A 26,977-nucleotide genomic window follows, 5' to 3' on the forward strand; every position below is an offset into this window, starting at 1 on the left:
TAATTATATTAAAACAAACAAAAAAAAAACCACAAAACAACCCTCATGTAATCTAAGAAACTAGAAAAATAGTCTGTGAGAGATCCATAAGATGATACAACCAAATATCATTTTTTTCTCTAAAGATCCGTCAGAACTTCCCACAGTGACTTATCACTGTCTTGTCTGTAGAACATTTATGAGAAACCATTCAAAATCTTGGAGGTGGAATGGTATATAGATATCAGAAACCACATAACTTCTTCAAACATCTTTTGAAATACAGAGGGACACAGTAACACAATCACACATGACTACCAGTTACACCTACAGAAATTAATGGGTTGCAAATGAGAGTAATGATAAAACAGAGTTTATTTTCCCCAAAAGTAATTTCCCTATTGCTTCAGTTAAAGTAACTTATCCCACCCTTGAATTTCCATATGATATTTTCAGATCAAACCAGGCTTTAAAAGGTCCAATATGAGTGTCTCTCATTTCGCCACCGACATGTCACTCTCATCTATCTGCATTTCAGCCATGGAAGAAATTAACCTTAACTCCTTTCATGGATCTGAAGTTTTTCCCACTTCTAAGGGAAGTGGGGTTTACTGAGCAGCAGTGTCTTGTGCATGTCTGTCTATCAATCTCCCTAACAATGTTTAATTGTTTGATATTTTTAATTATTTTTTTAAATAAAGGTAGGGATTTCTTCATGTTTATACAAGCTATATGAAAAAAAAATCATCTGGGAATAGGAAAAAGACACTATCAGTGCCTTCCTGAACACATGAAGATGAATTCCAGTCTTGATAGACATTGGTTCTCACCCTTGATACACATATCAATGAGAAATCAGTGGTTTTGCTCTCAAATTATTAGTTATTTCACCAGCAAATACAAAGAGACAAGAACAGCCACAGTCAGGCAATAAGGCATAAGGATTAAAAATTGAAATAACGCTCATTTTTTAGAACAGAGCCAAATAAATTATTGATTGTAGTTCCAGAAGTGAGGACTTTAATAAACAGTTCACAAAACACCCCACTGGTATTTCTGTCAGTAGTTTTTGTAAATGACAATTTTATTATTTTATTGTATACTTCGTATAAAATAATTTTGTTAAATGCTGCATTTTTATATGGGCCTTAAATCTACTTGTCTTCTCTGTTGTTTCCATTTTCACTTCAGAAAAAGTAGAGGGAATTTGTTTTTCTAATCAAAAGAGGGTCATTATTTACATACTGTGATAATCTCATCTAAGTACCTGTCAGGAATTTTGCTAGGCCAATTCCTTGTTGGTGCCATTTAGGTTTTTTGCTATGAGCACCAAATAGACAGTCTTTATTTCTGGAAGTTAGAACACTACTCTGGGTAGATTCAGTAGTGTCAGACTGATTCTTTTGCTCACATTCAGAAACTTTTGGCGTGTACAAGAGCTTGATTATATTTCATATGAAATCAAACCATAATGGGGATAGACCCCTTTGTCTATCTCATGTGCTACACAGTTGCATTGCTGGATACATTTGGAAAAATTAAACAAAATAAACATTTCAGTTTACCATAATTATTCTAATGAATCTGATTTGTATCATGATAAGGGTGAAATCTGACTTACCTGTAAAGTGCTGAAAGTGGACGTTTGTTGCCAGGTTTTGGTCTATATGGTTTTGGTTCTCCTGCCATGTTGATATCTGAAAGCAAACATTTGAAATCCGTAAGCCAGAGGTTTGGAAGGTGGAAACACTTTGCAAAGGCACCCTCAAGGCACTGGAAATGATTAATAGACATTGAAAATGGACAGCATATGTAAAATAGCTATCTAGTTTTTACCACTTTTAAATTGATACTATAAAGCTTTCCTAAATATTCTTACTATAATGCCTGAGGATTTTAGGAAAAATGTCATTTACTGGTTGGAGAGAAATGACATTTTTTACTAACATAAGTTTCTACTCGTGAAGATGAGGACTTCTGAAGCTATTACAGAAACTTGAATGGTAACTTAAATGTAGAGACAAATGATGAACTTAACTTAAAATACAGTTGTGAAGGGCTGCAGTGGTTGTAGAGAGTTGTTCTTTAAGGTCTTGCAAAATGCAAATTGATCTTTAACTGGCACTTCATTATCTACTCAAAAAGAGAGTTTTCAAAATTAAATAAAATAACATGCATTTCCTAACCCAAATAAATATATTTTCTGTTCTTCTGAGTATCCAAGCATACTGTCTTTAAAATTTTAGTGGGTCAAAAGAGTATCTGTTCTTGCACATACCTTACCTTAGATAAGTACTCATAATTCTCAACACCAGAAATCTTGTACATATATGTATATTGAGTTCATTTATATTATGCCTGTATACTTATCATTGAAATGTAAAAATACATGATGCAATACATTAGTCACACTGGATCTCACATTCTTCCCTTCTTTTGAATCATATTCAGAAACACACCAGGAAATATACATCCATCATTTTGAATGCTAGTAATAATTACCTATTGAGAAATAAATGCAGACAGGCCCTTTAGTGAAGAATGCTTTGCCTGAGCTGTCAATATAAATACAAATCTGTATTAAAAAGCACCTGGGTGTTGTACAGTCAACTTTACAACAAATTTCATGGAAAAAACAAATTTTCTAATCAGGAAACAAATTTCATGCCATTTGAGTGATGTTAAAGCTGCAACTCTGCTTGATTTCACTGATATATGAAAGGGTAACATTCAACAAAATCAGGAAATCAGAAAAGTTATTTCAGTGTTAAATTGCTGTGACAGAACAATATATTCCATCTACCATGGAATCACGTAGCAATAAAGACTTTTGAGAAAGCACATGTTCTTGTAAAGCCTGTGCTTAATCCAAACATGAAAGTAGCAGGGGGAAAAGTAAAGAAAACAGAGGTGTTGAACGAGAAATCATCACTACACAGTGCAATGACACTAAAAAAACCAAAGTTATTCATTTATGGTATTCTCTACCTCAAAACCTGAAATAAAAGCCTGAGACTGATGGACTGGATAATTTTAGTTTGCACAAAGTAGGAAAAAATTATCCATCTGATATTTTCTAGTAATCAGAGACACTGAAAAATGTTCATCAGATTTTTTGAATGCAGAGATTTTTCCATTGGAAGTATTATGCTTCAAACATTAAAATAATTTTAAATGCATTTTCCATTTAAATTCAATTTTTTGAGAGAAATTAACACATATTTAAAATTATACGTTCTGAAATGAAAAGTTTCCTATAAAATTTATGTATATTTGGTAAAATCTTCTCCATAAAAAACATTTTGAAATTAATCTAACAGTACTTCATTCTTCATTCTACTATATTATAGAATGTATTAATCTTGGATCATATTCTTCCACAAAACATTACATTTGTTGTTTCAGTTGTCTCTCCCAATTAAGATGAATATTGGAGACAGTTTTCATGCTTTCTGAAATGCTTTCCTGCCATTAATTTTAAGCAATTGCTTTATTAAACATATATAAACCTTCCGCTTTCATGGTTGTTAAAAATTCAGATATGATTCCCATATTTAAACGAATATAAATTCTAATGTTGGCCCAACAAAGTAAACATCAAGCATTTATTGAAAGTCGCAGGGGAATTTTGATAGCTGTTCTACATTTCCATTGGCTCCTGGAAATAAAAAAATTGGAATGAAAATTTAATCTTGTGACCTTTACAATAATTAGACCTTTCCACACTATTTTAATATGTCAGCTTTAAGGTCATTGGCTTTATTGACTATTAACATCTACTACTAAAACTAGGACAGATTCTAGAGAGAAAATAAAAAGGTAGAATTGTAATCCATTCTTGGAAAACTCCTCAGGCTGTAGCATTCATCTTCATATACCTTCAGTGTCTATCATCTGCTTCTTTTTCAGAGCCACATGCCAGGTTATTAGTCTTAGGTACACGAACATTAAAGAGCTTTCAAAACTTGTTCACACCCTTCTCAAAGAGATCAATGCTGTTTTGATGATTACTCTTGTAGACATACCTTTGCAGGTCTACGGCATCTACTTTTAACAAAGACAAGTAGTATGGAAGACCTTGGGCTGTTTGCTACGTGTTTGATTTATTTTAATCAATTGCTGTTGGAAAAGTAACATTTTAAGAAAACAGAGAATCAGTTATGATTCCCTTGCTCTTAAATAAATCTCTAAAGATATTAGCGGAAAACAGTGAACTATGTTACACAAACAGTAATAGCCAGAATTTCTCTTTAACACAAGAAATATTTTGTAGTAAAGCTGTACACATGGGGATTTTGTCTTAAAATGAAACTGAATGAATATCTCTGAAACTCTCTAAGCACTCTGCAGCAAGTTAAGGATGTATGCAGGAAATGGTCTGAAAAGTTAGAAAGGATTTTCACCCCATTATTTTTCAGCACTATCTACTCCAAACTCAATTTTCTAACCGAGATTAGAAGTGAACATGTCAACATTTCACAGGACAGATTATTTCTAGCTCAACTGGAAATCTTGTGAGATAACTTGTTCTCTTGCTTCATTCGTCATTAGTTTCACAGCAGACATTTACATCCAGTAGGTCATAAACCATGTGTCAAACAAATTTGTTGGCTACAGCACAGAGATACACCTGCACTAATAATTCCACCCTGAGGAATGCAGACAGATATCACTCCTTATGCTGTAAAATTAGTTACTGCAATTGTAGAGGAATATGAAGTAGACAACTTGACAAAGCACAGAGATTCATACTCCTGTATGTGAAGAATAGCCCAGGGACTCTCACATTATTTGCTGATCAAATGCTATAAATGTTCACCTACAGAATAAGATAAAATCAGTGCTGAAATTCAAAATATTAGGAGATCACAATGAATAGGAAAGTAACTGCAAACAATTGGGATGCAGTAGTCTGTCTGCTCTTTCTGTGTTTTCAGAGTCAAATAAGATTACTTTCTGTATTAAAAGGAATGTAACTTCAGTTCTGTATGTTCAGGAAAGTATAGTTAAGGTGTGAGACCTAGATTTCATTCAATATCTTGTGTCATATGCACAACATGTCTAATTTCAAACGTAGTGTTTTTCTTTCTAATTATATCGGAAAGTGCCTAACAATGAATGAAAAAAAAAAAAAGACCTTAAAAATATAATAACAATATGCAATCCATTTAGAAAGAACAGTAAATGTATTCAGTGGCTACATAAATTGAACTGTTAGAGCAACTCAGCACAGCATGATTACTTTTCTCCCATTGCCCTTTCCTAATGTAGGCTGCCTAATTCCTCTAGGCAGTGACCTAACTCCTCTAGTGGTGACCAAGAATTCTCTGGTGCATAAATCCTCCAGTTTTGAAGGAGCTGTATCAACCATTCTTACTCATAGGTCTGCAGCTTAAGTAATTTGACAATTCAGTCCTGAGGGCAAATGTACAGATGCCCTTACACAGATTTTGTAAGTAATGTTAGTAAGTGTAAGCAATGATACCAAAAGTGTTGTATTCACATACTAGAAGTATTTCAGTACTCCTAAGTACAAATGTCCTTCAGATTATTTTAAAAGCATGATTGGAAAAAAATAGCCAATCAACCAGTTTTCTGTCCAAAAACAAATGCTGTAAACTGGAAGATTCAGCAAGCACAGGCTCATTACATGAAATTGAGACTTCAGGCTTTCTCCTGTATATCCAGTGCCCATTTATCAGGCTACTTGTTTATTATAACATTAAATAGTGCCACTACCAGGCACTAGAAGTCAACTATCTATTGTATTGAACTGTTAGAGTGATTGTCGGTATGACTTTTGGCCCCAGGCAGCCAAGTATTCTTCTGTACAATTTCTGGACATAGGAATAAAATTGACATGAATTAGGAATTGTTCCTAACTGGCCTTTAAGTTGTGACCACTTTTCAAGATAAGACCCTGAAAGAGAAAAGTCCTAGATATCTACAGTTATTGCAGGCATAGCTCCTGATGTGGGCTCAAAGTCAGAGAGCCTGGGAACCAAGACCAAAAGCTAAGGAAACTGTAAAGACCTCTGTAGCCAAACAACTAATTTCCATTAGATGCTCTTCCACACATTCTTGTGAATGATTGAAGACACGTTCCTTGGAAACTTCCAGTTTCTTGGCTTAAAATTTTGGTTGGAAAAAGCTGTCACTGTGTACTTCCAGACTATCTAGCTCTGTGTTAGACCAACCTTTTACTGAAGTACTAGAAGCCACAACTGTAGGAAAAACTGAAAAGAGAAAGAATTCATACAGTGAATGTAAAATTTATAACCAGATAGATGCAAGTGTTGGAAGAATAAAATGCATTTTCTCCTTTTTTTTATTTTTATTTTTTTCACATAGCCTGAAGTACATAGAACTGAAGACTAAGAGGTAGATGACATTTAGAGAAGCCCCTAGTCATGTGATTATAAGGGAATATCAGCAAAATTAACATTAATTTGTCTTTATTTTGTATCCTTTCCTTTGCCAGTACTATATATATCCTTCCTCTTGCATACTAAAGGAATTTTAATGAAGTTATCTGACATTTTTTGCACCACAGACTTTATTTCCTGTGTTACATTTGTGTGTTATCTCCTCCTTTTCCCATCTCTAGTACTAAAATGTGAAAAATGCAGAGAGGAAAAGACAGTTCATTCCTGTACCAAAATTATACAACTTCCCAGAAAATTGAACACAAACTCAAATTAACTTTCATGGCTAATAAAATATTAAATGAAAGTCTGGGTCACACATTTCCCTTTTCTATAATAGTATTAAAAATAATTTGTTCGTGAGACTCTCAGCTGCGTTTAGATTTTCTCTTACCACTGAAATAATTTGAACCCTTTTTTTTTTTTGTACAAAGATAACAGCTATTGTTAATCCTTTAGAAAGAGCTGCTTGTTGAATGGTATATGAAATTGCTTTGTTCAGTCATCTTTTCTTTCACTGAACACTGCTAGAATGAAATGAGGATATAGGGTTATATAAGCTACCATTCTTAACACTATTCAGAAACAGAAGTGTCAGGAGTTGTCTTGCTGGAAAGTCACTGTTTCTTGGAGAACCAGGATGGTGTGAGAACGGGTGACAGCTAAGAGGGAAATCACGTCCCACCTATCCACCCATCACAAACAGTTCCTTCAGCGTTTAAGATGGCAACTTCTCCCACAGCTGCATGACAGAGTTCAAACTGTTTCACAGCTGGTGCGGAGCATTGGCCTCTTGATTTTTGTATGCCTGCTGCCATGTCTATCACCTCACTCCAAGTAATAGCTCAGTCACCGGACAGCTTCTCCTGACCCAATTGGGTGTGCAACCAGCAGTAGTCTACAGCATGTCCAGAGAAGTGGACAATACTAATTCTGAGTCCTCTTGAAGATTCTCCATGGACTTTGCTGAGTTTTCAGAGACTGTGGCTGAGACCTTCCAAACCGCTTCTCTGCCAGTGCTCAAATCCCTGTAAATCAAATCCTGTCATAGGGTAGTAATCTCACTGGAACACTGGGCCGCAGGGGAAGGGACACAATGAGAAAAGTGCACGCCTTATGAAGCACTTTCTTTGGAATGGGAGCCCTGTTGATGAAAATCCTGCCCACTCTTTTTCTGTTTAGCACTGGGTTGGCAGGCTCCCCTACAGGATGATCCATTTTGCTGTTCTACGGGTGCAAGTGACTCAGATTTGTTTGCAAGGAACCACCTGGTCATAGCCACTTACCTATAGACCAGCTCAAAGGGCTGCAGGATTTGGGGTGTTAGATGTGAAAACCTCTGGTTTGATTTGTGTCACAGTGCCATAAAGCTGGCAGTCATACATGCAAACCAAAATCAAAGCCAAAATCTTCCTTGTAGTAGTCTTCCTTCTGTAGGAAGTCTCTTTTGATTAAACAAATTAAACCCAAAGATTTCTACCTACCATGTGGCTGTTTAACACACAGTCTGGCTAATTCTGCATATGCAGAAGATCAATGCTGCCACAAGGACGTAGGAAAGTGGTGGAAAAGTACATCAGGAACTGTCTGCTACCTTCAGAAATAAAAGTTCAGGCAGGGACTCCGTGTGATACTAACACCTGTAGTTCACACTAGCTAGTTCACACTGTAGCTTCTCATTGTTGCCATTAATGGGAAACAGAACTGGTCCTTGAATTACAGCTTTTTCCAGAGAGTAAGGAACATCATTCTCTCTTTGGCTTCTCTTGATCATAATAAAGGTGTCATTTCCAAAAAGAAAATAGAGCACTTTTCTTCTTTCAGATCAAGCACAGTCATTGCAGGGCAGAAGCCAACAGGCTCTGCTGCTTTTCTCTGGTAAAAGAATATAGGCATTATCATGAGACTCAGACAACACTCAATGTTGACTAGTTGTCTGAATTTCTCAGCAGTGTAAGAAGCCTCAAGCAGCAACATTAAACATTGTCATGGGGAAAGAGTATGACAGTCTTTCATCTAACTCTTTCATGCTTCAATATGATTTTCTTTCTAAGGAACATGCCCTTAACCCAAGTAATTTTTAATTTAATAAATTCTTCCTCCTTTTTTTTTTTTTTTTTTTTTTTTATGGTTAGCTACTTTCCCTGCCCCACAGGCCTTTATCTAACTTTCTTACTAATTTTAGCTTAATGCTTCAAGCAGTGTTTTTAAAGGCAACTGAAATTTGTAGAATACAAGAGTTCACTGTCCCTATTGCCCCAATCCCTTTGTCTTTCTCACTGTTTTTCTTGCAGATTGTCAACTTTATTCACTGGAACACGAACAAGAACTATTCTCAAAATATCAATAGCAATATTTTTCAAAAAAACACAAACATTTTATTTGCAGATAGTATTTCTCGGACATTGAAACAAAATTTGCATATACTTGAAGTATATTTCTTTGTAATTTTGAACAATGAGCTTTCCAAAGTGTTTCTGGGTGGGACTTGGGCAGTGCTTTCCACAGCACAAGTCATTTCGCATGCCCTGGGCACTTTCAAGGAGGTAAGGGGTGCGAAGATGAAGCCGCGCCTCTGCAGAGTGGGCTGCTGTATCTGCCTCCACCCTTGAGCTTGGTTGGCATTACCAAGTTGTCACTGAAGGATCAATACATTATTCATACATTGTTGTCAAAACATTCAAGGGCAGCTCAGACCTTGAGGGTATTCCTCACATGCTTTGTCCTGGAATCTTCCCTCTATACACCACTGTTCTCTTTGTGGTGAACTCAGCTTTTACCTTAGTCCTCCCTTGTTTGGACAAATCCCCTGCCGCAACCAAATAAATAAATAAGGTTGCGAGGGTTCAGAACTGCTTTCAGCAGGTCAATTCTCTTTTCTACATTCCCTCTTTCTGTTTATGACCTTCCATGTTCCAGGTTTATCTAGGTTAGGGAATCTATAGAAGAGGTTATTTTCAAGCTTCAAATACACATAGCACAAGCCTTCAAGCATTTCCCCCAAGATAGAGTAATTTTCCTGTGCCAATGTTAGTGAAATTTTTGTTCTGACTACCACATGTTAGTATTAAAAAGATGTTACCACATCTTTTTTTTTTTTTTTTTTTTTTTTTTTGTCTTCTAACAAAACTGTTGTAAACATTTGATGGACAGCCACAGAATTATCTGTTTTCACATAATAACTGTAAAGATTTGTTTTCCTCTAACAATATCACTGTATTAGTATTGCAAACTAATATAGCTGTGCTACAAAGGAAAATGTCCTGTGACTGTATTTAGAATATTCTAAATTGTACCATTTTTATTAACGGCTCAGGGTTGGATAAAATGACAGCAGAAGCAGAGATAAATCCACTGAAATTTGGCACATGGGAGGAAATGTTATTGTGGAGATAATTTACAAACAATATTCCAAATCTGATATATTTTTGTATGAGCAATACTCAGATTGTAGCCATTAGTAACTCTTTCATTGCCAATGCATGCATTTCCACAGAGGATCCAATTTATACTAACAATAAAACTGCTATTGCATTGAAGCTTACTGAGAAAGCAGGACATGCAATAATTGGAAATACTGACAAGCTTAAAAATAAATAATATACAATGTCTTTTCATTCTGCTTACTTAGGCATTTCTGCATACAAAATATAAGAGAAAGTTGATAGGAATAGAGAAAATGATGGTTCATACATTCCAGTTTTCTGCCTCCAGCAGCCCTAGATCCTTTGCAAGGAGACAGGAGAACCTCAAACTAGTTTTAGACACAATATTATTTTCCCTCCATTCTCTTACTCCAGCATGATTCTCCTCCTAAAATGCTACATAGTTTAGGATTAGCTTAAATCCTAAATCATGTTTTATCTTTCCTCCTCTTGTGTTTTGTTAAATAGAACTGGAAATCAGTAATACCATGAGTCACCTTGCTAATCACATAAATGCCCCATCACTCCATTATTTTTTCATAATATATAATACTAGTGTTCTGAGTTTTAGTTGGTTTTTGTTTTTTTTTTTTTAACAGAAAATGTGTTTCTCAGCAAGAAGTGAGCTCTGTTTCAGCTTTATAATCCCCCCTTCTTTCATTCCCTCAGCTCCTTTTTCAATTACTGTTCTCTCTAACCATTATCACAGCTAACATCTCAGAGGTCTTGTCAAAAATATTTTCTAGAAACATAAATCATCATCATTCTCACTTCAGTTTTTTGGACTGTTGCTGTCTGCTACTGTAAATTTATGTTTGGTCTTGCATGCAAATACACTTCAAATGATCCTTCAGAAATTCTCTTGCAAGGGGTATAAGGTGTACTTCTACTAATGATATTGATTTGCATATATTTTGAATCACTAACAGGAAGCATTGCAATAGATTTCTAAAAATAATTTCAGAAAACAAAGTAATTATTTTGAAACTTTTTAAATTCAATCTGAACACCAAAAGCACTACAAAAATAAGAACATAGAGGAAATTACTGTTTAATTTTATACAGATAAAAGTCAAAAAATGCAATTTCAAATTGGTGATTCACCGTTTACTGTTTACTCTTTACTCTAACAATAAATGGATCTACATTCTTCTATGCTTCCCAGTAATATCTTCTGTCTTCTTTGGCTTTGCCATACAAGCAATAGGTCTGTATTACTCACAGAAAAAATTAAGTAATTTTGGCTCTGAGAATGCAGGAACCACGAACTTGTCCAGTCTGACCCACTTCTTTCACCAAAAAGTTTTGAGTAAAAGAGATTTCCAATTTGCTTTTTCAGAACATGTTATCTGAGCTAACCACATACATACACAAAGCACGAATGTTTGTAAAAAAAGTTTTGGAAATTAATTTCTACTTAGTTTGCAGTAAGAAACATATAGAGCTAGACAAGACAATAAATATTACCTTACTTTCTCTGTCTTGAATGTGTGGGTGCTTAGGATGTCATAATCCTTATTTGTACAGGTTCCTGTTGGAAGCCAGACTTTTTCTTTTGGAGCATGAGCATGAAATTCAAACAGATTCCTCACGATTAAAATTTTCATCCAGGTTTCTAAACTCTATCTAATGTTCATACAGAATTACACAGAATGGCCGAGGTTGGAAGGGACCTCAAGGATCATGAATTTCCAACCTCCACATTTAAATATTAGACCAGGCTGCCCAGGGCCCCATCCAACTGGTTTTGAACTCCTCCAGAGACGGGGCATCCACAACCTCCCTGGGCAGCCTGTTCCAGCTCCTCACCACTCTCTCTGTAAAGAACTTCCCCTTGATATCCAACCTAAATTTTCCCTCCTTCAACTTAAAACCATTTCCCCTTGTTCTGTTGTTATCTACCCTTTCAAAGAATTGACTCCCCTCCTGTTTGTAGGCTCCTTTTTAGGTACTGAAATGCTGCAATGAGGTCACACCGCAGCCTTCTTTTCTCCAGGCTGAACAAGCCCAGCTCCCTCAGCCTGTCTTTGTAGGGGAGGTGCTCCAGTCCTCTGATCATCAATGTTGCTGTATTTACCTTTCCCCTCATATACTTACCCATGTATGCTTGCATATGAACACAATCACAATATAAGCATGCATTTTCAACCTGAAGTTTTTTTCTTAAGTTCTGCAATTCGTCTTTATTACATAGTTTCTGGAAATAAAAGGTTGCAAGGGAACACTGAGGAATACTGAATTCCTGAACTTGGAGTTAAATTATAGCTGTTAATGTGGATGCTAAGGTCAATTGCTTTAATATAGCAAACAAAACATTCTTTGTTCTCAGCATCGTCATAACTGAAATTGTTATCTGTTGTCGTTGTTAAGGGAAGACTGTTGGTGTAGACCCATCTGAAATGTCAGCACCTGCAGCTTTTAGAACTGTTTTTTGTTGTTGTTGTTGTTTCTTTTCCTTTTTTTACCAGTGCAATGAGAAATTCCAGTGATCAAATGAAACAGCTCTCTAAGCTCACCTAGAAACATTAATCTTCTGGACACACTGCATAAACCACTAATCTCAAGCTTGTCATTTGAAATGAGGAAGGAAATACAAGAAAACGGGCAGACTTTTTAAAGCCTTAGCATCGTTATTTCAATTCATTTAAAGTCTTTCATAAACCTTTCATTGCAATGAACAAAATATCCAGAGAAAAACACTGTGGCAAATGATTTCTCTGAATAAAAATGAATGCAACTCAACACAACATTACTTCTCCTAATCCTTTACTTCCTAATATTCAGCTCCTTATCAGACACTTCTGTTAGCATCATGATATATTTTTCACTTGGAATCATAGCTAGACATTTAACAACTAAACCCTGAGGGTATTTATGCTGTCCTATGTATTTGTATATGTATTGTAGGGTATTTGTGCTATTTATGCACTGGCCCAACAGCCTAAAGCTGACTGAGCATACCTGCACCCCATTATCATATCAGCATCACAGTCCTTTCCCAAAATAATTATTGCTATTTATCACCCTTAGTATTTACAATTCTGTTTTTGAAAATAGTTGCACATATTTTTTAAGGAATTAGGCCACAACAGAGAAGCAGTGCTCACGTAAAAAAAGCAGACAACTTTATGAGAGTTTTTAAAGCTCTCTGTGTTAACTCCGTGTAAGCTTTCTGTTAAGTCTGCGGTAAGATCTGATTTGTTAAATTTGTTGCCAGTGTTGTTACTCTTTACTGTTCAATCATTTATTGCATAATAACAGAAGACATACATACATATATATATATTAAACTTGCTGAGATGGAACCTAGTAAACTCTCATAAGAAGGAAGAACACTGTGGCCTTTTACTTTTGCTCACTCACATGATCATTGTCATCTTGAACTGCCTTATATGGGGGAAAAGTATATTCAACAACAAAGCCTCCCCAGGGACTCAGAATGTCACTGCCTGCAATGAATGGGTTCCAGGAAATTCTAAATGGTTGTGTGATGGTTGTAAATGAATTTATGGAAAAAAAATGTTATACTCAGAATGGCTGTGTACTTGAGTGCATGGCATTGCTTAATCTGTACTTTCTTGTGGTTATTTAGTAGACAAGACCTTGTTACTTTCTTACCAGCAGCTGCCCTTCAACCCGATCTTATTTTTGTTTTATAGAGAGACCACAGATAAATGAAAACAATATTTTGAAACAACAAATTGTAGTAAATGTGTTCATTTCTTCATTTTCTGCCGTTCACTAGGATACTGAATCACCACCATAGTGGCTGCAGGATCAATCATGGTAATTAACCCTTTCCATGTGCACAGTTTCCTTTATTTTAGTGCTGACCCCCAGGTGCTTTGGTTTCCCACTTTAAAGTGTTCAGAAAATTGAGACTAATAGAAAGTCATGAACCAGAACATGGGAATGGTTTCTCAACTTCATTTCAAAGAAGTGGATACTTGCCACGATCAAGCATCAATTACCCACCAGAAAACGAATGTTCACTTCAAGGAATCCAAGTTCTGATGTGGGAGAGATACATTGCTATTTGGAGTGGATTCATGTTTTCCTTCAGTGCAGTTATTCGTTTATGTTTGTCTGAAAACATTGCCTCCTCTAGCGATTTGCATTTTTTTTCTTTGCAGTAAGTAACCCAAAGTGTTGCATCTCAGTTTTCCTTACGTTGAAAAAATTAGGTTAATACTTTATGCTTCTAAATGAAAACTGCACAAACCTACTGCACTCAGGCGATCGCAGCTGCTCAGGACCTGCTCAAATATTTAAAGAATATAAATCCCCCTCTCCAAAACGTGCAAAGTAAACATGCTGACAACTTATCATGTAGAATAATTAGTGTCTGGCTGTGATCTCTAAATTAAAAGTTGTGTGCTTTATTTCTTTGATGTGCATTGCAGTTTTGGGAAGGTGGGAAATACAGCTGAGTATGAAGAACTGTGCCAGGGGGAGAACAAGATTCACTTGCAAATAACAGTGACTCACTTTTGGATGCAACAGGTTCTTCAGGATAGGCTATCACTGGTGACACATGTTGCTGAGGATGGCCATGATGAATGGTGCTCAGAGCATTTTTTCTGCTAAGACACCAGCCAAAAAGTAGAGATTAGTACTGTCATCAATACAAAGAGGAGGAACGCAGCCCAGAGTATAGGATACAGGGAATGGGAGGGCACTTGAAACGAGATCGGCCCATTGAGAATATAAATATTCTACTCAGATCTCCTAATGTTCATAAGATGAATACGTCCTGCTTTGCTTCTGCCCATCTCTGAACCTCTGACTGCTTCACAGGCAGCTCAGCTCGCATACCAGCGTGCAGGTTACCCGTAAGAAATGTTCTGGCATATGTGGGAGCATACTACAGCAGTGCAGAACAGCGAGCTGCCCAGATTTTAGGGAAACAACTGAGGTCTTAGTTTTCACATTGCAGTATGCTGAAGCTCTATGGAGCATGCATGTAATCTTGGATCTGCAAATACCCAGATGCATTTTTCATGTGTTATCAAAAGAACAAACTGTTAGACAATTTCCATATGAAAAATATTCCCCATAGACAGATTGCCAGGTTCCAAGTTTTTTCTAATCTAGGAAGTGTTTTTATCACATCTATTGCTGAATGCAAATCCTATTTTATGATTTTTAAATTAGGAGAAAATACAAACAACATAAAAAATAACATAAATCCCATACGAAAGGAATATTTCTGTAACATTTACAAATCATTCTAATTTGCTAATATTAGTTCTTATTTACATATTAGCATGAAAAAAAATCCTAATTTGCTTATAAAGCAACAAATAATTACCCTAAATTTTTAGTTTAAATAGATATTTAATACTTAACATATGAACATATGTAAAATAGTAATATTTTGAATAAATATATATATATTTAGCAATATTTTGTATTTCCACAGATTGCCATTTATGCAGAATATTAATGGGGGTTTCAATAGACTTTTCTTTCACTAGTTTTACTAACAGTTAAACATGAACACCTATTTTGATGTGGGATGATACCAGAACAGATGTGAATCACAGGTGTTTTGCTCATATAGTCGGTTCTATGGTTCACTTACTGGCATGCAGTAATAAAAGGAAAGCTACCAAAAAATCAATAAAAATTAAATCCCAGAAAATATAGCAATTTTTCAAGTCTAATTGAATGCAAGTATACAATTAAAAAAATAATACTATTATATTCTGGAGAAGAGGAGGCTCAGGGGAGACCTCATAGCACTCTACAACTTCCTGAAGGGAGGTTGTGGTGCAAAAGGGTCTGGCCTCTTCTCCCAGGCAAATAGTAGAACCCGAGGAAATGGCAAGAAGTTATACCAGAGGAGGTTTAGGTTGGATATTAGGAGAAACTTTTTTTCTCAGAGGGTGGTCAGGCACTGGAATGGCTGCCCAGGGAGGTGGTGGAGTCGCCATCCCTGGCAGTGTTCAAGAGGCGCCTGGATGAGGAGCTACGAGAGATGGTTTAGTAGCTTGTGGCACTGATAGGAATGGGAGGGTGGTTGGACTAGATGATCTTGCAGGTCGACTTGCTTTTCCAACCTTGTGATTCTGTGATTCTACTTTTTATTATATTCTACTTTTTGTGAGGTATGTTTATATTTACTTAACTAAAAAATTATGTCCATAACTTCCATTTTATCTAGCAGCAGAAACTGTGCAAAAAACTTGTGTTAATTCCCTATAGTGTGAGGGGAGGCATGTGTCTGAAGGTCTGCAGTTTTGTAGAACTGGCAAAAAGGAAGACATAACCCCCCCCACAAAGGGGGTAACACAGCCAAAATACTTAATTTTGGAAAGAATTCTTTCAGTCATTAATTTGGTTATCAATTTATGTGCCAGTATTAAAAAGCAATCAAACAACAAAACAACAACCACAACAAAAGCAACAGAACAATGGACAAAAAACCAAAGTACAGAACCAGCTGTATTTTGTGAAGAGCTCAACTTTTATTTACTTTTAAAATGCAGCTCTTTCTCCTATTTTTTTCTCCCCCATGCATTTGCAGAAGTCAGTAGCCTTCATTCTTTCCAGTCCAACAACAGGATGTTCTGTTTGGTGATCACTTCTGAGAACTTGGCCTTTTATCTTAACAAGCTACAGAACAGCTAAGCTTTCTTAGAGGCAATCCACATCGTGAGGACTGAATACAGTTGACAGGTGTCCCTATCAGCAGCTGTATCCAAGGCAGTCATAAGCTAAGTGGTATTGGGCCATGAGTTTTCATATTTATTAAGGCACATGGAAACAAATAGTGCCAGTACAGTAGGAATGGATCTCCACCTTTCATACTCTGAATCCATTTTGGGATGCAGGCACTTAAGCCACAGGGACCTCTGTGCTCACACACTGCATGCAGCTGTACCGTGTCATGTCACAGCAGGAGACTACACACTAAGGAGGTGTGATGTGTCCACACAACCAGGAATATTTCATACAAGTTTCTACAGTGTTATCTGAAGCACTGAATTTGTAACTGCATGATATGGTTCATTAATAACATCAGTATTTTTCTCCTAGATCATCAGCAACAGCTTCCTTTTAGTGAAATGACCATATCTGAATTACAACCAAAACCAATAGATGAAATGGTAAACTGTTGTAAATTATAATAACAGCAGTTATCTCCCTACAGTTAGTCTGTAAAATAACTTTGGCAGAGTCACAGTCTCTACTGTCCCCAGTGGCTTCACCCACTGAGCAAACTGAAAACCTGTCATTTAATTTACATTTATCTCCAAACTAATTACTCTCCAAAGGCAGATTGTCAAGCCATTAAAAAACGATCATTTAAAAATAAATTAAACACCTTTCCTTCTACCCCCATCTCTTCGTGCTTCCATATGGAATTGGTAAGGTCATAGGCAAAAATTTGGATGTTACAGATGAAACTAATAAACATGCACATTACTGTATGATAGCACAGCCATGGAGTATGTTTGTGAAAAATTCATGTTGGCCTTTGTCCCTGTGGTGCACCTGCAATTAGCCCATGACATTAGGTGGGAGCTGAGTGATCCAAACATGTTACAGCACAGAGCCAAAAGCAAGGGGTGTTGAAATGGGCATCTGGAGGCCAGTTGTCTTACTCTAACTTCCATTTCACACTGCGAGTGATAAGGAAGTCAGTGGAGCTGCTCCTATTGTCTGAAAGGAAATCTCTGTGCCTTTAAACGATGGCAATCAATACAAGAAGCAAATATACACAGCCATTTTTCTTATAAATGACTGGCAGATGCCTATCCCACAGGTCTCAACAATCCATTCTTGATATTTGGGTACTCTCCCTTGAAGTACGGCTATTTGTCTAAAGAGAGAACAATGGTATTTCCTAAAAATGTGCCTCAGAGACTCACTGATAGAAACTTTCTTTGAATTTCTGGTTGGTATGCACACACATCCACAAGAATGTACTCTTCCTTGAGCCTCAATGATACAAAGATTGGTCTTGTTGTTACTTTATGTTAACCACGTCATGGATCAAAACTGTTAAGAGTGATGTAGGTTTAGAAATGCAGCCTATTTGGAGCACCTAGTAAGATCTTATTGCTTTCTATGTTTGTACTATCAAACTGATAATTTTTTAGCTCATATGCTGCTCATACTGCAGTTTTACAACACAGTGCCAATGGTCTGCTACTATAGAGCATTTGGTGAGCAGTCCATCCTCAGAAGCTGCTATCTTGACTGCTTCTCAAGACATGTAGCCCCTACTGGGACCTTGATATATGAATTTTCTTTCAGGGCCAGTCATACCATTCATGAAGCTTTTCAGTCATTACCACTAGCTGCTTTATGAATTTGCTCCAATAACAGCTTGTGTTTTGCTTCTGCCTCTCTCCTCTTCATGAAGAAGAATCAGATTTTGCATCAACTTTTTAAAATTGAACAGTATCACTGGATAAGTTATAGTCTGTGAACTATATTTTTCAATAAATCATTCAGGATCCTCAAAAACCTTCTTCTGGCCTATGCATTTCTTCTGCATTTTTCAGCAAAGGCCTTTAATTGTTAAGGATACAGTGGTCCTACTCCATTTGCAGAAAGCCTCTATATGACACAATTGCAAATCGAGTCTGAAGACTTACAGAATCATAGAATGGCTTAGGTTCAAATGACCTTAAAAGTCATCTACTTTCAACCCCACTGCCATGGGTAAAGTTGCCACCAGGCTGTCCAGGGCCCCATCCAACCTGGCATCCACAGGGAGCATCCACAACTTCTCTGGGCAGTGCCAGTGTCTCACCACCCTCTTTGTAAAGAGTTTTCACTTAAATCTGAATTTCCCCTCTTTCAGATTAAAGTCATTCTCCCTTGTCCTATCTATATCAAACCATGTATACTGGAAGGCTGCAATGAGTTCACCTCAGAGCCTTCTCTTCTCCAGGTTGAACAAGCTTACCTATTATCACATTCGTATATCAATGAAGGACCTCTGAATAGTCCAGGAGTTACTCAAATATAGGTAGTATAAAGCCAGTGCTATCTCCTGATATGATAAACTGGTATTCCCTGCTCATTCCCTGCAGAGAAGACCTTAAAAACATGGATGTCCAAAATATACTGCAATTTGTCAACAAGCGTTAGAAAGTGGACTTTGCAGCTCTAAGCTTTGTGAGCTTAGAGATACGATTTACTTGACTGGTGTCACCTTTTTTCTAAATGCTGCCTTTTCACACTCCAACACTGCAGCCAGCCCTGTCAGTCCCACTTATATCATGCTTGGGCTGAGCTCTGGGCTTGTTCCTCCTGACTGCATGGATGCTCCTTGTGCTATGACTTAGCACATTTAATAGCTGATCTCCTTTTAGTAGCCTGTAAGATAAAGCCACAGTCATGCACAAAACGATCATGACTTACAGTCTCCTAAGAGAAATGTCACAGATTAATGTACTGCCTTGCAATCTTCTGAGAGTCAATGAATAATTATTTACTATAATCTCAAACGTTATTGCTGAAGGTACTTATATTTCAACATAGCTGTATAAGTACATCCAATAACATTGTAACATTTAAAACTTGCAGGCATGAATTGTTATCTATATATGGTTTATACCAGCTTATTTTCCTCAGTTTGGCTTGAATAATACTTATGTGTTAATTATTTTTTTCACATTTAGTACCTGCCTTTGCACATATTTCACTAAATATGAAGACAGCAGATTTATATCCATCACTGATTCATATTCAATATAAAGAAAAAGAAAGTTAAAATGATGTAGGAAAATCATATCTCTCATCTCTCTAAAAACTGGTCAATTGGGGTGACTCAACTTCAGCTATCTATCACTGGTAAAGCCACCAGCAAAATAGTAAAATTCAGAATAAATAAGTGGTCTGACTCTTTTTGCAGGTAGTGATAATTTGTGATTTAAGATATAACTGAAATAAGAGGTTTTAAGCAAGGGACACAAGGAAATGTCTGAAGAATCAGCCTTCATGTGGATATTTAATAAGAGAACAACTGACCTTAAATAGAGGGCAGGTAATACCCAAATACAGTTGAAGCACTGTGGACCAGCTGTAACATGGTTGTAAATCTAATGTGATCTTGACTGAAAGGATTACAATCCTTTAGTCTGTTTACTATACACAGTGATGCTTAGTGAGAAGGAAATCTGAAGGAGAAAAATGAAATAAGAAAGAAGGCAGCATAATACATACAGATTCATGGGTGGGGGCCTAGAAAATCTTGAAAATCTTGAAATCTTGGAATCTCAAAAAGGGACAGAGGGTATGATTCTATTTGTAAAGGGACTGTTTTTTTTTTTGTTTTTTTTTTCCAGATAAGATCAACTGATGTTAATAATAATAATTTAAAAAGGTATTTTATTATAAAACATAATAAATAATATTTTTAAAATAATAAAACACAGATGTTTTTATTATTCATTATTATCTTTTTTTCTTTTTTTTCTTTTTTTTTTTTTTAATTTTTGCAACCCTGAATTCCTGCCCATAACAGTGGAATTAGGAAATTGTGTGCCTATTGCTTATCCCTCAGGAAGGAAGGAGCTAACAGACTGAACTCAAGATTCTCCACATGAAGGTGTTGTCTAATGAATTCTCTTTTGAAATATTTATCGCTTGCATACTCAAGCCAGAGGATCCAAACCGACATTTATTGCTATCTCTCTAAAACACAAAATGGTTTTCTACTCAGGTTACTCCATAATTCACTGTAGTGATGTAGAATTTGTGACGTAGGCAGAACTCAGCCTTTTAGACATTGTACCATACAAAGTCCTTGCTGTTGCTAACACTGAATGAGTTGTTTCATTTTATAAATGCAAATATTTAAAGAAATTTGGTATAAATAATATATGGTTCAGTTATGCTTGCATATTAAAAATATACAACTTTTTTAAAAGCCGCATAAGCCTCACTTAAAAGTATTACCACTCCAGTAGTTTTCTTCAGCGCTGGTGTTTGCAGAAAGCATCATAAAAGCAAATATCTGTAATTTTTCTCTTTAACTTGTCCTATTACAATTTTAAAATGAAAAAATGAAAAATGAAGAGGTAGTAAGAATTCATCCTAATCTTAAAGTCATGATTCAGAGGAAAAGCCACAACCAAGCAGAAGTGCTGGTGAGCAGAAACTTGAAGCCATGTGAAAACATGCTATTGATAGATTCTGCCCTCAGGGAAACTTGGTTTTGTAAATTCACTGCAACTGTAGAGGATGGCAAGCAATTTGCTTTATACCAGCAATATATTCTTCTAATGCAAATAGCCTGAAGAAAGACATGTCATAGCTGATTTCGCAGTCAAAACAGTTCTCTCTATTTTCAAATTTCCAATATGATAGTTAATTAAAAACACTGTACTTTTATCTCTCAGCATAAATTGCTGCACTGAAAGAGATATATGCCTTTCTATCACAGAAATAATAATTGTGTATTACAGCCAGGAAAAATCTTATGAGTAGTTTGACTTCCATGCTGGTGTCAGACTGTATGACTAATGTGATGACTGTGTCATTTCTGAACAATTTGGATCTCTGCTGGTAGAACTAAGGAAGTCAGAAGGAGCTACTGAGACCATAAGCACATTGCTACCAAAGTGCAGAGACAAGGAGAAAATCAGAGCTGCAATCTGTCAGATACCATGGGGCCACTGTTGGATCTCACCTGGAAAGAGCACTTCCTGCCTCTCCCACTCAAGTTATGATGATACATGTAGTGATATATAGGTCTTTCTCATCCTCCTTCCTCCTCCACATCTCTACTACTCATCCAGTAGTGCAGTGAGATTTTTGGAATAAAGAGTGAATGGTCTTCCAAACACAGGGATATATAGGCATAGCAAATTCTTTGCCTCTACTGAAGTACATAATTTCCCATTAGATTCGTAATTAACCCAGAGCATGGCACCATTTGACACAGGTGATACACTTCACTCCCAAAACAAAGACTGCCTTAACCAAAATGAATTCCCCATGAAAACTGGCATCTTGCCCAGCAAAACTTTCCTCCTCATGGCTTCACTGGATGCTGGCTCAGAAAAAGCACCTCAGCATTTCCAATTCAAGATTTGACAGATGATTATATCTCCTGTATAGGGTATGTTTGTGATAGGTAGCTATGAGAAAAATTGCATTAGCCTGGAAGCACATAGCCCATGATAAACAGCTTGTATGAGGATTCCAATGATAAATACTGTCAGCACATATCTGCTACAAAAGGGATATCTTCTTAAACCCCAGCTGGCAACAGCTTAGTTCTGATACAGAGGGATTAATATACTTACAGGATTTTGTATGAGACAATATAACTAGAAATTGCAGAAACTGGCGAACAAATCAGCTACCAAACTTGGATATATATATATTTTTATGTAGCTTTATTCATTTTAGGATGCATATCACAAAAAGAACATTTGTGATCTCATTTTGAATTAACCTGAATTTACCCCTTGCTTTAAAAAGATTTCATTTCTCAAAATCCATGCACTATTTGAAACACGGCAACTGATCTATAGTGCACTCCAACTTAATTTGCCTCTGAGACATCTGTTTGATGAACAATCTATTTTGGTGCTAACCAGTTGAGCACTAAGCACTGCAAACAGACATCAGAGTACTAAGCTGCAGTGATTACATATTTAACAATTTTCAAAGTTTAAAAATATTACCTATAACCATTTCTACAAGCAGAGAAAGATTAAACAGTGTTTATGTGGGTTGTTTATCAGCCAGCTTAGCTTCTCCCTTTTTTGGCTGATGCTGATGGATTTAGCACGTGAGTTTCAGTGATGCTCCTTATGAACTGGCTCCTTATGCCCGGCAGTTTTAAGATCTGTCACAGATCCTAAATCCAAGGGACTCAAGGTTATATTTCAGTGAGAAACTTAATGGCCACACTTACCAGGATCACGGTAAGTACCAAAATTATATTTCTTAAAGGAGTTTAAAATTAAAATCTTTGAAGAAACATATTTCTTCTGTATGTGAGCTGAAGTAACGTCTAGCAAAGGCGACATGCATTCAGTTTTGATTAAAACATGCGCCAAGCTAATTACTCTCACACAGCCAAATCTCGAGCATATCAGTGCCCTTGTTAATATTCTCTCCTTTCCTGACTAGACTGATTCAATGATCAAAATAATTGAGCAGCTTTATGGCAAATCAAATTTATACAGCTGTGGAAATGGAACAGGTGTGACCTGCGCATATTCTTGGCTGGTCTTTTATCATGGGACTGCAGTCTCATTTTTTATTTAAGGACCTTGCCAGTAGTTATACATCACAAGATAAGGTTACAATTTGTGTGTCAGGGATAAAATAATGCTTGTTATGTACCACATCTGAACAATATGGGCATGCTGATAATGAAAGAAAGGTGCCAGAAGGAATAGCTCATGTGTGTTGATGAAATCAGAGAACATTAATTAGACACACGCTATTTAAGACTATATAGCAGCCTAACATGCCATAAAATTGAGAGCATTATAAATAGCAGGTTGATTACACATCAGGAAAAAAAAGGGATGAAGTTATGCTCCATAATTAATGAATCTCTTCAGAATACAACTTTCTTAGGCCTTATAAATATCACCTGAATTACTAGAAGAGCTGTGAAATCGTTCCACTGGGGAAATTAATTAAAATCGATGAAAGACATATAGAAGCTATAGCCATCTTTATTATTCCTGAGTTCATTGCTACCTGCTGAGTTTCCAGCTGCTTGAGTCATATTTCAGACAAAGAATCCCTGGTCTTTGCAGGTAAAGCTTTCAGCTGAAGTGGAACACAGCAGAAGTAATGTAGGTTTATAATCTTTCATGAAGTCAGCTTATGCTGCTGCAAACTCTGTGAGCTTTTTTTTCTGCACAAAGAGAACAAAATGTACAGATTTTAAACAGCAGATGAAGAATTAATCCCAAATGCTCTCTGTGATGATGTTCATATGTCTGCAAGCATATGATCTCCTTCCAAGGCAAAACTTGGGATGCTGTTACCTCTTTTCAAAACTGGATTCAACCTTGCTTCCCCAGAGTAAAGAGAGGGAAAAACCCTTGTCCAAATGTTAGTTACTGGCCACAATAACATAATTACCAGCGCAGAATGGAATGACCTGAGCTCCTATTCCTCTCTTCTTCACCATTCTCTCCTCTTCTCTATACTTGACTTACTTTAAGGTATATAACAGGAAATGCAAAATAATGCATAAAAGCAGTATTTAGTAATACAGAATATTTTTGAAGAAAACAATTGCTCTGTTAAAGTAGTATAAATAGGAACAGAATTTTACTAAGAAAGTAAAATAAAAGGCCTTTGCAGATATGTGTCCTATAGATGAAAGGAAGTACAGAAAAGTTGTGAAGCATACGCACGTTTTGGTTAGTAAAGGGAAGACTGTCAAAAGTTTGCATTTAATAGTACGGTACTATTTCAGTAAAACTAATTGTTTTTCTTTTTTTCTGTCTTTCTTTTTCTTTTCTTTCTTTATTTTTTTTTTTTCTTTTTTTTTTTTTTCTTTTTTTTTTCTGCAAAGAAACAAGTTGTCTGCCAGCGACCTAGCTTGGCTCCTGCTGCCTTCCTGCCAATATCCCCGCTCAATGCTGAGGAAAGCTCCTCACTGCTGCCCATCCTTAGGCACTGCTCTCTAATGAGGAAAACTTGAGATTGGTGTTGTTGGGTGGGACTATCATTGGCTCACCTGACTTAGGTACTGGGGAGAAATGACTTTAGAAGTCAGTTTAAATGCTTTCTTAGTGTGTAGTCATACCTACGTGTATGAATGGTAATAAAGAGAAGACTGCACAGGCAGATCCTGGATTTTTTAAAGAGTCACAGGTAGAAAAATCAGATTGCTTTGGAGACTAGAATACTTTTTGGTGATGCAACATTTAAGTTGGTAATAATTTCAAAACATTAATGCTTTTGCGTAACAGTGGTAGTAACATACATTACATCTCAGCAAACCACTACAGCCATGGTGATAAACTATATATTTAAAACACAGACCTCAAATAAGTAGCTGAAGAAAGAGAATAAACGGACATTGACTTGCACTACATTCCCTTTAGGTGTAAGTTAAATCCAGAAGGAAGGGCTCCCAGGACATGTTATGGCTGCTTTCCATCAACAGAACTTGTAGGACAATGTAATTGTCACTTTTTCCTTAGCAATAAAGCCTTGATTTCTAGCACTACTACTATTTCAGTCAATGTTAATTTTGCCATTGATTTTAGTATTGTGTGACCAAAAATCTAGGTTCATATAAAAGTAATCAATAAAGCAAAACAAAATATCTGGAGAAGATGTTCAAAGGCACAAACTGCTGTTAAAAGCCTGCTGGCTAGAACTGACTTTTGTCAGACTATGGGTGGCAAATTGTCACTCAACATTTTTCCCTTCTACTCTCTGATACATGTTGTGAATTCCGCTGGTGCCACATGCAGTTTATATTACTTACAAGTAACCTAACTGAGCACAGAATATCTTTGATTTTAAACTGCATTGCACAAGTCAGAAGTAAATTATAAGAGGAAATTATTTATACCAGCCACTTTCCTTTAATTTTAATTCTCAACATAGAGCACTTGTTCATCATGTTCATAAATTCCTGGTAGGAAGAAAGTTACATAAGAGAAATGTAAATTCTGCAAAAACATTAAACTTCCTGTTATATACACGATTTTTCTTTTTTCCACCTGTGTTTTGACCTATAAACCTACAACTTCTTTTGAACAGAAAAGATTTTGTAGACTGTTTAAGTGCTTCAAATTACCTATTCTGTAGGTAACACACATTACCTATGACGATATGTGGACAGTAGCTGACCATACAGTAAAATACAGTTGATTCTTTGGCAGATCTCTTTTATTTGAATATGAACAGTTCATTCTGTAGAAATCTTTCAATTCAAATGTAAAAATGTTCTTCAACATTAATAATAACATTTTTGGCCAATCAGTTTGTTCATTTTTTTTTTTTAAGTCGAATTTTAATAGCCATTCTAAGTTGAAATAAAATGTATATACATGTAATGGCAAAGTTAAAAAAAAAATTGTGCAAATATATATGTAAATACAGCTTTATGAAGAGGAAAGAAATTAGATTTTGTGGTGGCCACACATTTACAATTCATGTGTAATTCGTGGGCAGGTCCAATCAACCCTATCTGCATTTCATGGTAATCCACTGTCTCATTTTCTAAATAGACACCAGTCAAAACATAAATCCAAATTTTTATAGGGGCATACAACTTCTTGTGTTTACTTTCAAAAACCAAATAGGACTATTATCACAATGTTTAGTTGGAAAAAAAAAAAAAAATCACTTAATCTCTGGAGGAATTGATCCCCCATACAGGATATTTCAGAGATTGCAGAGATTAAAATTCCTACTTCTATTGATTAGAAATAATTTATTCTCAGGGTATTGTTTACCCAATGACTTTTGTGAGTAGCAGGAAAATATTTTACTTTTTGATAGAAATGAAAACGAACTGAAGTGGACTCATCTTGAACATAAGTGTTGTCTGTGAGGATCAAGGCTTACTATAAATTCACATGAAATATCTGCAACATATACAATGGTTTCTGGAAACAAGCGCTTTTTTTTTAATGCCAAATTTTATCAGAAGTATAAATCGATGCATGTTCACTATTACTTTCAAACTGGTTCAGAAAGCAATAGGGGATATAAATTGTCCCCGTGTTGCACGCCTCAATCTACTCATTACTGAACCTACTTTAATAGAAACTTTCTTACTCATTGCATCTGCATCAAATGATCACTGCCAAGTGAAATGCAGTATCTGTTATTTCATAGATTATTTATATACCTAAATATATTACTGGGATCTATGATTCTGAATGATAATCTTACTAGAAAGCTGATCAGCAAAAAGTATATAGAGACAATGGCAAAACGTTTGACAGATTAGCTGCTCTCATGAGAGGAAGTTGTAGGAAAAAAATATATCTTAATGCTCAAAAATTATTTTAGGATATATCATAGTAATGAAAAATGTGCTAGATCTAGATCCATGCTTGCTTGAATACATATTTATAAGACTTAGTCCTGTTCAAAAATATTAAGTATCAGATATTAAATGATACCAGTGAGAAGGCAAATCGAATCAGTACCTAGTGCCTCAAAAATTCAGTTGTAATG

At 36.0% G+C, this 26,977-nt stretch overlaps 1 protein-coding gene across 12 annotated transcripts in view; it reads right to left on the reverse strand.

Moving 5' to 3' along the window:
- The window catches only part of RALYL (RALY RNA binding protein like), a 370,127-nt gene that overhangs the window by 72,785 nt on the left and 270,365 nt on the right, over positions 1–26,977 (reverse strand). For all 12 annotated transcript variants that reach the window (XM_048938715.1, XM_048938716.1, XM_048938705.1 and 9 more), the window contains one exon: positions 1,601–1,676. In XM_048938715.1, coding sequence (XP_048794672.1) covers positions 1,601–1,676 — 76 coding nt within the window. The remainder of the gene's footprint in view (positions 1–1,600; positions 1,677–26,977) is intronic.

The sequence above is a fragment of the Lagopus muta genome, chromosome 3 (assembly GCF_023343835.1).
Source record: "Lagopus muta isolate bLagMut1 chromosome 3, bLagMut1 primary, whole genome shotgun sequence".
NCBI lineage: Eukaryota > Metazoa > Chordata > Aves > Galliformes > Phasianidae > Lagopus > Lagopus muta.